This window comes from Aythya marila, assembly GCF_965140915.1.
Source record: "Aythya marila genome assembly, chromosome: 1".
Taxonomy (NCBI): domain Eukaryota; kingdom Metazoa; phylum Chordata; class Aves; order Anseriformes; family Anatidae; genus Aythya; species Aythya marila.
Window position 1 is genome coordinate 64,058,170 of NC_139042.1, and position 12,479 is coordinate 64,070,648.

Sequence of the window (12,479 nt, forward strand, 5' to 3'; positions counted from 1 at the left end):
ATTATTCAAAATCTGAGTCTTCAAGAAAGGGAAGAATATTTACAAAACCCAAGAATTGCATTCAGGAGATATTCACATGTAAAAGGCTCTATCAAACAGATTTAAAGGAAGACAAAGATGAAAGGAAGAAAAAAAAAGAGGATCTAGTTTTCCTTTCTATGCTAAGTGTCAAATGTCTAATAAACTTGGAAACTACACATAATTGAGAAGTTAGATCAGCCTTGAAGGGATAATATATAGTGTAAGATATGATATAGTTGCTTGTAAGGGTATTTAGTTTGTCTGCTCTTCTGAACTGAGCTGATACACAGCTGAGACACTGGACAGAAAATTGCATCACAACATAATAGCTTCATCCTTTATTGTATAGTATACAGGCAAGAGTTATTCCCATGTGAACAAGTACTCGTGCTATTTTCTATGAAGATACAGATGTAGGTTTTCATTCTTGGCTTTTAAGGATGCTTACACGTCCAGTCATCCCTGAGATGACTAAAGTTTTTTAATTTCCACAGTGACCCACACCTACCAGTAGAATTCAGGCAGGCCTCTTGTAGGACTAATGACAGAGTTAGTCCATTTCAGTTCACCTTCTAAAATCCAGATGTTTTTTGGAAGGCACTCATGTTACTTATCTGTAGGACTGGCATTTATCATACAAAACAAGCTGTGGATCAGCACACTAGTCTGTGTAAGTACAGCTGGAACATAACACTGCTACTGAGACTGCCTGTTTCTAATGCAAAAAAACAGAAGTAAATTCCAGGCACATCTAACACTGTGTCATACAGCCAAAAAATAGAAATAAACCTCACCATTACTGTCAACTCCACACATAACTTAGCTGCCAATTAAGAAGCTGCTCATACAGCAGCATATTAAAAGGTTCTTGTGAATACACTTCATTGATTTTTCTTTTAAAGTGGTAGCTATGTTACTGTTTTTATAAGCAAATAATACTCCTTCCCATCCTCCTTCCCATCCCTTATCTTTAAGAGGTAATTACTTCTCTTTTCTCCCCAATGTGTATACTTCCTGACCATCTTAAATGAATTCCAACTTCCTACTGCTACAAGGTTTTTCCTACTGGAAACTCAAGACCGCAGTCCAGACAGTTGAGATTTTCCCAAAGAATTTCCCAATTCTTGACAGACAAAAGACCTGTATTTTTAGAGATGCGAACTGTCTCTAGACTGAAGTCTCCTTTCTATCTACGACATGACTTCTATGACAGTACCTGGGCTGCTCTGCATTCTTCTTGCAAAGTTGCAATTTTTTGCTGGTAAGCACTCAATGTACGCTGGTGTTGCTCAGCAGAGGTTCGTAGCTGTTCCTGGACTTTATGCTTTTCCGATGTTAATACAGACACTTGAATCTGAAAAAGGCAAGTTGAAAACTCAGTCTTTAGTTTGACATTTTTCTTCCCTTTTCAAGAGGATGTGCCACAGAGCACATCAGATTGTATTACAGTAAACCCTGCCCAGAATTGGTGAATATAAAATTAAAATCCAATAAAAATAGGACAAATAGACATAAGTTCTGGTATACTTAAATAAAATGGCATTTTTTAAAGAGAAAACTGAAAACTACAGTGGTGGGTGTGGCAACAGCATGTTAGAATAAAAAACTTCCATGCCACTATTTATCATATTCTAAGAGACTTTACACAGATGAAAAACACAAGATTTCTGCTGATGAAGCCACTTTTTTTTTTTTTTTTTTAACTGAACAGCTCCCATACTTAAAGTTATTTTAAAATTTATCCCAGTTAAAAGCTTCAAAATTATTTGGTTCTCTGTTTTGGGGAAAAGAGAAAAGAGGAGCAAGAAGGGGTAAACCTGTTTAAACAACATCACAGGGAAAATATTTGGGGAAAGGAGCAAACAGAAAAAATCATTCAAGAAACAGAACCAGTAACTAGATAATAAAAACACTCTTTCTTCAGCTTATATTCCATCTGCCCACAACAAATCACATCTGTATTGCTTATATAAGAAATACTAACTTATAACTTTGTTATACTAACAAAGAAGTGAAATGTCTTGCCTTAAAGGATTCCACTTGTTGCTGACTGGCTTCCAGTTCCCCTTTCAATGATGCCTGCAACATTAGATGATCATTTTCCTGCATGATAGAAGCATCTGGTTAATTAAAGAAAACAAACCACAACAACTTAGTAATTCAGCTACAAGACCATTATTTAAAAGCCAGTTTAAAAATGGAAGTATGCAGTCATTAACTGCTGGACTTACAGCTTGTTTTGAATCAGCCAGTTCTTTTTTGGTTTTCACCAGGAGTTGTTTTATCTTGGCATTTCTTTCCTCATCTTGTTGCATAGTTGACTGAAGTGACTCTAGTGCAGAAAACAGTTACATGCTAAGAGAACTTCCCCTCCTATATTTCCTTAAAACTATTGTAAGAACTGTTTAAATTTTTTTCCAATCTATCAGAACTTGCTAAGTTACTTGTTTGCAGCAAGTTTATTGTATTATTTCTGTATCAAGACCTTCTTACAAATGAAACTGTTTCGAGAGTTCCACTTAAGGATAGGAAGAAACCAAAGTTTTTAACCACATGTTAACTAGTAAAGCCTTATAATTGTGGTATGTCAGAGTGAAAATCACTGCCAATCACTTTCAGAAGTAATGATTCTGTTAATCAGGTAAGAAACCATTTGTCAGTCATGCTATTTAGTTTTTCATTTGCTGATAATAGATCAAGCAACTGAAGACCTAGTAAAGTTTGCTTTCTAGAAAGTATTTTCAACTATGTAACTGCTTAGTGTTCCCTCAAAATCTTACTCTCACTCATCAACTTCGGACATACCTTTTTTTTTTTTTTAAAACCATTACTACTAATTGTGCCATACCTGCTGTTTATATTTTACTCACTTATTTCTTCCTGTAAGGTCTCTTGTTTCTGTTTCTGAATCCTCGTCTCCTGCTCAAGATCTTCTATTCTACTGTCTTTATCAGCAATCTTCTGATTAAGCTCTTTTACTAGCCTTTCATAATCAGCTATTTCCATATCCATCAGTGTACTCTTTTGAGCATCCTGCAAGTTACATGCAAAGAAGATACAAACTTAAAAATCTGCCCCAGCTGCCAAGAATTCCTTCCTCACCCACCCCAAAATAAATGAGAAATATAGTTGTTTGATCTTTTAACAAAAAGTCTTTATAACTATCGATACCCACAAATAATACCCACCCATCAGGTTTCCGTATCCTCTGCAAATAATTTGTTTTTGAATAAGAACCAAAAGCTTTAAAGCATCTGTTGACAATTTCAACCATTTTAAGCAGTAGGTATTTTGCAGCTATTAGTTTATACCATCTTCACTCCTTGCACAGGTGGCTTCTGAATAGCGCACTATACAAGTACTCCAAACACCTGAATTCTATTCCTTTCTAGTTGTGATAAAATGCTTACCCAGGCTAAAAACAACCCTCACTCTCCTCTGCCAAATACCTCCTCAAAAAGTACACACATCAGCTCTGCAAAGAAAAAAGGGTAAAAATCCTGATGTTTTTCCTTTTGCATACCTTAGGATTAAAGTCCTCAGAACAAAACAGGAGACATTAAACACAGCAAGAAGGACCAAAATCGTTGGTAGTCTGTCAAGTACTAACACAAACAACAGTAATAACTGTACCTTTTTGGCCAGCTCTAATTCTTGAATGGTCTTCTGCAGATGCTTCTTTTCCTTCTGTAGTTGCGTCTGAAGCTCCTCCAATTCTCGGAGAGCGCCACTATGTTCCTGAAATTTAAATACTTTTTGATTATGCAGTCCAATTTCAAAATAGATGTCAGATGAGTACACAAATTTACAACCAGACACACTCTCTACAGTTGCACAAAGATAAGATTCTTCAGGAAGTCACTGGGAACCAAAGAAGACTTGATAAGACTATAAGATGTTGTTCACATTTCGTCAGTATCTCCAATTCACTCTGAGTGATAGTACTGCAAAGTTCTTTTAATGAACACACTAAGCCTTCAAAAGAAGACCAAATGAAGTAACAAGCATGGAACTTGTTCTAAAATAAGCACAATTTATAAAACACTTGCAGAAGTCACATTCACCGACAGTAATGCTTCAAATCCATTCACCATCTGCACATAATATTACCTTTATTTTCTGTTCTTTTAGAAGCCTTTCTCCTTCCAGTTCTTTTTCAGCCTTTGCCTTGACTTTTTGTAGCTCCAGTATCTGAGCTTCCAGCAGCTTAGTATTACATTGCAATGTTTCGACACGAGCCAGTAGATCTTCATTAGCAGAATGTAACTGATCATGCTAAAATGATGGTAGCAGGAAGATAAGCTGAATTGGCATGTGACTGATTAATAAGATACTATCCATACTTAAAAAACCAAAAACACACCAAGCACACTGATTTTCATCCATTTATCATATAATCAGCACTCCTACCAATGATAGTAGAAAGTCTCATCCACCTTAATTGCTTTAAACCAGATTAAGAAACAAGCTAAATTAAAGTCACCAGCACAACTTGGTTATTTTATTCAGAGTCCCTGTGCCCAGCTTTCTGTATGACAGTTGTAACAAATTTGAAAAACACCTTTTGGCTCTCTGCAAGAATTGTTTCCTACAGTAATACACAAGATTCAAATACTCAATCGCCCCACATCAAGTGCAGTTGTATTTATAACTGAATCACCATCCTATTAGTCCCCCCTAAAACATTTAGCTTCAGCACCACCAACCCTTCAATGAGATCACATCAGCACATAAGAAAGAACTCTTCCTGTGTCTGGACTACTGCTGCAATGATTAGCAGCAGTATTTTTGACATCTTCAATATTTTTATCTCAGTCTCTATCATGCAAATTAAGAATGTAGTATGAATGAAGTATAGGTGAAAGAAGCTGACAATTGCCTGAACAGTGTTTTTATTTACAAAATACTTTATGCAGAAGTTATTTTTCAATTTATTATAATCAGAGTATATGCTACTTGTGATTTTTTTTCTTATGCTATTTACTGCTAGCTTCTGTTTAAAAGAAGAGTGGCATAGGTCAATCTTCAGTGTAGTTATGTAGTCTGGGAGTTTAAATCCTAAATCCCAAGCCCATTTCAGTTAGCATTGCAGAATATCTCCCAGATGTTTAATCCCATCTTAGACTTTTGAATGTCACTACAGTACTCCACAATGCATCCTAAAGTCTAATTCTGTAGAAGATCCAAAAATACCTCACCACAGTTAATTCCGTATGTTTAAACATTCAATTGGTTAAGCAACAGGCATATTTTGTCTAAGGAACTGAAAAAATTTAACACTAAGGTTACTGTGCTTCATGAGAAGCGTAGGTGTGAAATCAGAAATAGCCTAAGTCCAATACTTGTTTTTGTATTTGGTACATGCGACAGAGTTGTGTCTCTAACTGAAGAGAGAGCTGGACACCTGCTCTTTTTTGTGGGCTGACCTTCCCATTAAAAAGGCCAGTCACTCTGGGCATCCTTAACTTTCTCACAGTCCAGATAAGCACCAGATGCTGAGGAAAAACTGAATTTCAAGTAACCATCCATAACACACTTTGGTAGTAATACATAATTTCATAAACAGTCACACAAACAAAACTTAGCCCAGACACTTAGCTCAGACACAAACACAAAACTGACCTGCTGGGATGACACCTGTAGCTGTCTTGTGAGGTCATCTAGCTGACGTTCAAGATTAATCGCTCTGGCTTTTTCAGAATCCAGCTCTTCTCCTTGCTTATCATATTCCATCAAAAGATTCTTAACACAAACACACACAAACTTCAATTTCTACAATATACATCGTTTGTCTTTAGCACATGCTAAACCCTAGACACTTAGCCTTCCAATATTTGAGCATATGAGGTGCTTTACTGCCACATCAGAAGCATCAAAATGAAACTACAGCTGTAGTTTCATTACAAGAGAAACTGGGAGAAGTCATTTTCTGTTCATGAATTTCAGTTCATGAAACTAGAATAATTCAGGTTGGAAGAGACCTCAGGAGGTCTATGTTCAACCTCCGGTGTAAAGCAGGGTCAGCAGTGAGATGAAACAAAATTATTCAGAGCTTTGTCCAGTCAGGCTTTTCCGAGGACCTGACTACAAGGATGGGAGATGGCACTACATCCCTGCACAACCTGTTCCAAAGCTCGACTGTCTTCAAGGCAAAAATGTTCACTGTATAGCCTTTTTTTTTTTTTTTTAAAAAAAGCACCTGCATTTAAAAAAAAAATTCTGTCCTTCTAGACCATAACATCTTAACTTGGACAAGAGTATTGAGAGAGATGGTGTTAAAGGCCTTCCTAATGTCAAGCTAAGTGACATTCACTACTCTCCTCTCATCCACAACTCCAGCTGCTCTATCACTGCAAGCAATCTGGCTTGGATTAGTCAGACATGATTTACTCTCAATAAATCCATGCTGACCATCCCCAGCCACCTGCTTCTCTTTCAGGTGCCCGGAGATGAGCTCCAGAAGGAATTGCTCCCAGGGAATTGTTAACTTTATCACTTAAGGGCTTTCTAACTGATCCCCAACTTTATGTACTTAAATTCATAAGAACAGATTTGCCTCAGCAACAGTGTTTGACACATACAATGCCAGATTTAAAGGGCCATTTAAGAATACTACCCAGTAGAAAAGAATTGCCTTGTTTTCTTCTGACAGTAGATACATGGTTCTGCTACTAGAACCTTACATTTCTTTGTGTACTTAACTGCACTGGCATAATTTCTTCTACCAAACATACTTGTGCAAGTAAATAACATATATCCAGGCTAGGACTCAAAAGCAAAGTATTTTTCTGACAATTAACCATCTTTTGTAGATAGTGTTCTTCCTACCTTATAGCTTTCAGCTCCTTGAATGACATCTTTCATTGAAGCAGACAGCTGATCTTTTTCTGATTGAACCGACTCCAATTCTTCCCTCAGCAATTCCATCTTATTACAAAGAAGCATACATCATTAAAACAGAACCCTACAAGCAGAACGCTTTTTGTACTAAGAAGCGGTCAGAGTACCTCTTTTCTGCTGGCATCCAATTCTTTCTTTGCTTTCACAGCAACCATCTTGATTTTATTTAGCTTCTCTCCTTTTTCTGCAGATTCTTTTTCCAGCCTTCCTAAAATAAACAAGTAAGAAAGTAAATAAACTTGCTTTTCCTCCCCCCAAGAAACAAAACTCAATCAGAACACATACTAGTTTGAAACAGAACAAACCCTAACATGTTGCAGGTATTCAAAGATTTCATTCTGCTAAGCCCTTCAATTCACTCTGAAGCTAGAACATCCAGCCTCACAGGTAAGCCTTCCCTGTTTCAAAGGCTTCCATTACAGTTTACAGTAAAAGCCATGTTTCTGTGTACTTCTACATATAATTGTAACAACTTAGAATAATTTTCTATTGTGTTGGGATGACTGCAACAAGGCAACAGTAGCTTCAGCAAAGTGTTGCTTTCCTCTTTTCTTGGTAGCCTTAGGGATTCCTATTGACAAGTATTATCCGTATTAAAGATGAGATCTAGTACACTGTTTAGAGTTAAATGTACTTAGGAAGAAAGAAGAAATATCAAATGAAAACAGACAAAATTGCTAATGTTACTTTGAATGCCCAACGAGAGGAATGCTGTAGGAATTAGCATTGGTATCTACTTCCCCACCTTCCTTGGTGTAGAGGAAATACAGGACAACTATGCAGAGAAAGAAAAACTACAAGTTTAACAATACAAAAAAAAACCACAAAACTGTTTACATAGAAGATGACAGCAAGCAAGATACCGATTTTTTCCTGAAGCTCTGCTACTGAAGACTGTTGATCATTTTTCTCTGTCAATGTCTCCATTACATTCTGTATTATAAACAAAGATATGAGAAGTATTACAAGAAGTTTCTTTGTGATATCTGTTTTTCAACAAGCCACTAGCAGTTCCAGCTAAAAGCTGGACTGCATCTGCATTCTTATTATCAAGGAAGTCTGCATGTGCAATTTCGTATTAGCTTGGTAACTAGCCTGATAACTGAAAAGCAAAATTATGTTGAAAGAAAAACATTCCAACATTTTAACAGCTGTTTTCCATCCTATTCGAGGACAAAAAATGGAATACCATTAATACTGACTGACCAGCTGTCAGTTTTACATAACCATCAATACCCACGACCTGAAGTAGGAGTAGGTAATGCAGATCAAGTAGTTTTGTTTGAGATGGAGCCACAGAAAAAGGTGAAAAATTAGGCCAGTTAGTCCATCTAGTTAAATGATCACTTTTGGCAAAACCAATAGGAAAACATTTTCAAATACAAGCACATTTCATCAAAACAGCATTAGGATTTTTGTTGCTGTTTGACTTTTTTTTTTTTTTAAATTGAGGGGAGGGAAGGGAATCTGAGGTGCTAGGCAACTCAGAAACATGCGCTTCCTAGAAGGGAAACTCACTTTGAGGCCAAGGAAAAAAAACAAAGAATGAAAGTATTTTTTGAACCTTAATTCTGAAGACTTTAGAGGTTTAGTCTGTATACTTCAATAACAAAATATAACCTTTAGAGAACTCAGTTCGTCTTTCACATTTCTAAGTTCAGTTTCCTTTTGTTCCAGAACGAACTTTAAGTCATCTTCATTTTTGGATTCTTTTTGCTGTTCTTGCATTTGACTTTCATAAAAAGCAAGTTTTCCAGATATTTCTTCAATCTTCGCTAAAAGCTCTTGATTTTCAATTGTTGTTTTTTCACCAGCATTCTTCAGCTCCTGGATGTCACGTTGAAGGGCTTCTTTTTCAGACAACATTCCTTCCAATTCTTCTCTCCAAAGACCTTTTTCTTTTTCAAAGTCCTCAATCAGGGATCTATGTTCTGTATACTGAGCTGCATTTTCTTCCTGTAGTCTCTCAACTTCCCTCTGCAGATGAAGAGCTTTCTCCTCATTCTGTAGAGCAAGGCACTGCTCTTCCTTCATTTTTGCCAAGCATTCATTTGCTATTTGTAGTAAGCTGAGAAAATCACAGTCCTCATCAGAATCTGAAACGCTGGACCCCACTTGCTCAAGGATGTGGTGTATCTGAGCTCTTACAAGGGAGCTGTGTGCTCGTTCACTTTCAAGTAATGATGAAATACTGTCTTTCTCTGCAGTCATCATCTGTAGTTTCTTTTCTAAGTTTTCAGACTGTTCTTTCAACCAACCATCTTTCTCAGATGTAATCTCTTCCAGCTTTCTACTTAAGTCACCTTTTTCCTGAATGATTTTCTCATTTTCCTCACGAAGAGTATACATTTCAGATGAAAGGTTCTCTCTTTCACCCACCAGAGAGTCAACCTGCTTTTCCAGTTGCATTAGCAGTTCAGCATTTTTATTCTTTGCAGTTAAAGTTTCATTCAGTTTCTCTGTTAATTCCTCCAGTTTTTTCTTCAGGTCACTATTGTCCTTGTTAACAACATTTATTTCTTGCTGAAGTTCCTGAACTTTTCCTTCTTCTTGCTTGCACCTCTCCTGAAGGGTTTCTCTCTCTTCACCCAAACACTTGACTTCATTTAAAATATCCTTGTTTTGATCAGAAAGAGATACGATCTTTTCTTCTAGTTCTTTGATAGCAACCTCTTTTTGGTGGATGCAGCTTGCTATTGTGCCATTCTCCTCCTGAAGACTAACAACTTTATGTTTAAGTTCCTCTGTCTCTAGTTGATCAGATGACATTTTTTCTATTTCTGCCTTGAGACGATTCACAGTTTCAAGAAGAACATCCTTCTCATTGAAAGCAGCCCGGAGTTTCTGCTGTAGTTCACTGACATCAGAAGCTTGCTGTTGTCTCATTGATTCAAATTCCTTGCTGATCTTTCCAGCAGATTCTCCTAGCTCAGTCTGTAGTGTTTCCAGTGTTTCTCTCAGGGTATCATAATTGAACAATGCTTCTTCCTTCTCTTGAGTTAGCCTTTCAAGCTGTTCTTTAAGTTCCTGCATTTCAAAAACTAATTCCATCTTTTCTTTTTCAGAACTAGATAATAAGGTTTTATTTACTTCAGAAATTTCTCTCTCATGTTGCTCCTTTAAAGTCTGAATTTCTAATTTATGCTCTTCTGCTGTGGTTTCACATTGGTGTCTTGTTGTTTGAAGCTCCAATTTTAGCTTTTCAATTACACAACAATAATCTTCCTTAGTAAGCTGCAGTTCATTTATCTTAAATTCCAAGTCTTCCCTCTCATGAAAATACTCATCCTTTATGCGGCGGATTTCCTCTTCCAGTTTTAGTTTAACGTTGCTCATGTAAGTTAGCTCATCTTTTAAAATGACATGTTGAGATTGGAGATCTTCCAAGCTATGCTCCAAGTGTCTAATCTCTTCTTCCATTTTGGCTTCTATGCAAGGTTCTTCTCGCATATCTACAAGATTTGTCTTGTTCTCACTATTTTTTACTGCTTTTAGCTGCTCCAAGTCATGTTCTTGCTCATCAGTGGAAGCATACGCTTCATCTTTCACATTTTTCTCTGTTTTTAAGTCCTTCTCTACCAAACTGTGCTGTAACTGATTTATGTGATTTTGCTTTTCTTCATTTTCTTTAGAAGATATTTCAATGCGATGCATCAACTCTGATACCTCTTCTTGATGGGCAATTTTTAATTTTTTAAGCTCTTCATTCAGACTGAAGATTTCATTATGGTAACATTGAGAATTGCTTTTAATAGTTTCTTGCAGACTTGCAATTTCTTTGGTTTTGTCATCATTCACAGTTTCCAACTGCTTGGTCAAGCACAAAATTTGCTCCTCATAAGTAGATTTAATTTCTTGGACATTGTCTTGTAATCTTTTAACTTCTTCTTGATTATCACTGTGACATTCAAGCTGTTCCACCAACTCCGTTTGTTTCTTCACTTGTTCCTCTAATTCTATTTTCAGCTTTGTTACATCATCGTTGTATTTGGATTGTGCATTTATTAATTCATTCTTCAGAGCTTTTATTTCTTCCAGAGAGTCGGTATTTGATTGCTCCAGTTGCTTCTGCAGTTCTTCTGTCTTGGCCACTGCAGCCTAAACAAACAGACAAGTCATCAAATGCTGATAATTTAGCACATAAATTCTAAATAAACTGTTTATAATAACAAACTGGAAGATTTAGGAGTCCTTAATTTTAAAAATTGCTATGATTTCTGAACAACCAGTTATGTTGGAACAACTCAATTCAGAAGACTCTGCAGAAAATACAAAATTGTTTACAGAATGAAAAACGAGAATTAAGTCTTAGATCATGTTTGCCTGCTTGGAAAGCAGCTACTGTGATCATGTATTAAAGATCAAATTACCTCTATAACATCATATTGAAGAAGCTAGAATATAAAACCATTCATCAATTCCATGTGACTGAGTCTTCACTTTATTATTAACTGAGATTATTGACATGATTTAGGTGACAGGCTGCTTCCTAAGAATATCAGAATTTAAAATCTCCTATTTACCCTAAGAAGACAGTTGATTTGGAGGCATTGCATATCTAGGCTACTGAAGCATGGACTGAATTACTTTTGAACAGTTGTGGGTCTAACCAATACATAGAGATTTTACGTTTATTGTCAGTCCAATGAAAACACTGAAGTATCTGTTCTCTGTAGCCTCTAAATTACATAAGCCACCTTTAGATCTTCTAAGGTGTAACAGAAAACACGTCAGCGAAGAAAGATTAAAATGGAAATGAAACACACGAACAAAAGCAAAAAAATAATTCTGAAATATTTTAGTAATGCTTTATTCATTTCAGTACCTCTGCTTCTTGTTTTCTTTGAATATTTTCTTTTTTCAGAGCTACACACTGCTGCTGACTTTCAGCTTTTTCCAGAAGCACAACATCCAGTCTTTCTGTGAGAGCCTAATTTAAAAAGAAAGAAATTATTGGAAAAAGGGTTCCTTAACAACAGAAGCCTGAATGATTTTTGCAAAGCAGTAAGAAGTTGCATAGTGGTCAGGGTTTTTTTTTTTTTTTTTTTTTGCTGTTGTCAATTAAGTAGACCAGCCTGATCTTAAAAGTTACTTGCAGCCCAAATGGAACAGATACAGAACAGGAAGACTAAAACAATGATGTCACTTAATAGGTTTTGTTCAAAATCTTAGTTGTGCTGAGCTGATTTATTTTTACTACCATGTAGGAAGAGTAGGAAAAAAGCTTCCCTTCTGTCAAAGGGAAATCTCAATCCAAATTATTAAAAATATTTCCCCAGTTGATGAAGTCCTCCTCACTGCCAATTTTCACTTGGATGTGCTGCCTATAACCCTTACTTTGAGACAGATGTTCTTGGCACTAAAATAATTCCAGTTACATTTTCTCTAAAGTATTTCTTGTGACATGCAACTTTAATTCTGCATTTCTGATCTTATGAAATGACTGTCTCAAAAGACTTCAGCCATTTAGAAGTCTTTCTACAGCAGTCATTCTGAGATAAACAAAAGCCTTCCTAACCTATTACACAAGGACAAAGTCTTGCTGGGGAAATTTTTAT

General features: G+C 36.3%; 1 protein-coding gene across 3 annotated transcripts in view; it reads right to left on the reverse strand.

Annotated features, from left to right (window-relative positions):
* The window catches only part of GCC2 (GRIP and coiled-coil domain containing 2), a 29,163-nt gene that overhangs the window by 12,783 nt on the left and 3,901 nt on the right, over positions 1-12,479 (reverse strand). For all 3 annotated transcript variants that reach the window (XR_014317631.1, XM_082762028.1, XM_082762029.1), the window contains exons 5-16: positions 11,747-11,851; positions 8,542-11,019; positions 7,785-7,854; positions 7,029-7,129; positions 6,850-6,948; positions 5,644-5,763; positions 4,132-4,296; positions 3,655-3,759; positions 2,892-3,054; positions 2,253-2,353; positions 2,047-2,124; positions 1,238-1,375 (exon numbers count right to left, since the gene is read on the reverse strand). Coding sequence is in view for 2 of the 3 variants with exons in the window: in XM_082762028.1 (XP_082618154.1) it covers positions 1,238-1,375; positions 2,047-2,124; positions 2,253-2,353; positions 2,892-3,054; positions 3,655-3,759; positions 4,132-4,296; positions 5,644-5,763; positions 6,850-6,948; positions 7,029-7,129; positions 7,785-7,854; positions 8,542-11,019; positions 11,747-11,851 (3,723 nt within the window). In the remaining variant the exon portion in view is untranslated. The remainder of the gene's footprint in view (positions 1-1,237; positions 1,376-2,046; positions 2,125-2,252; positions 2,354-2,891; positions 3,055-3,654; positions 3,760-4,131; positions 4,297-5,643; positions 5,764-6,849; positions 6,949-7,028; positions 7,130-7,784; positions 7,855-8,541; positions 11,020-11,746; positions 11,852-12,479) is intronic.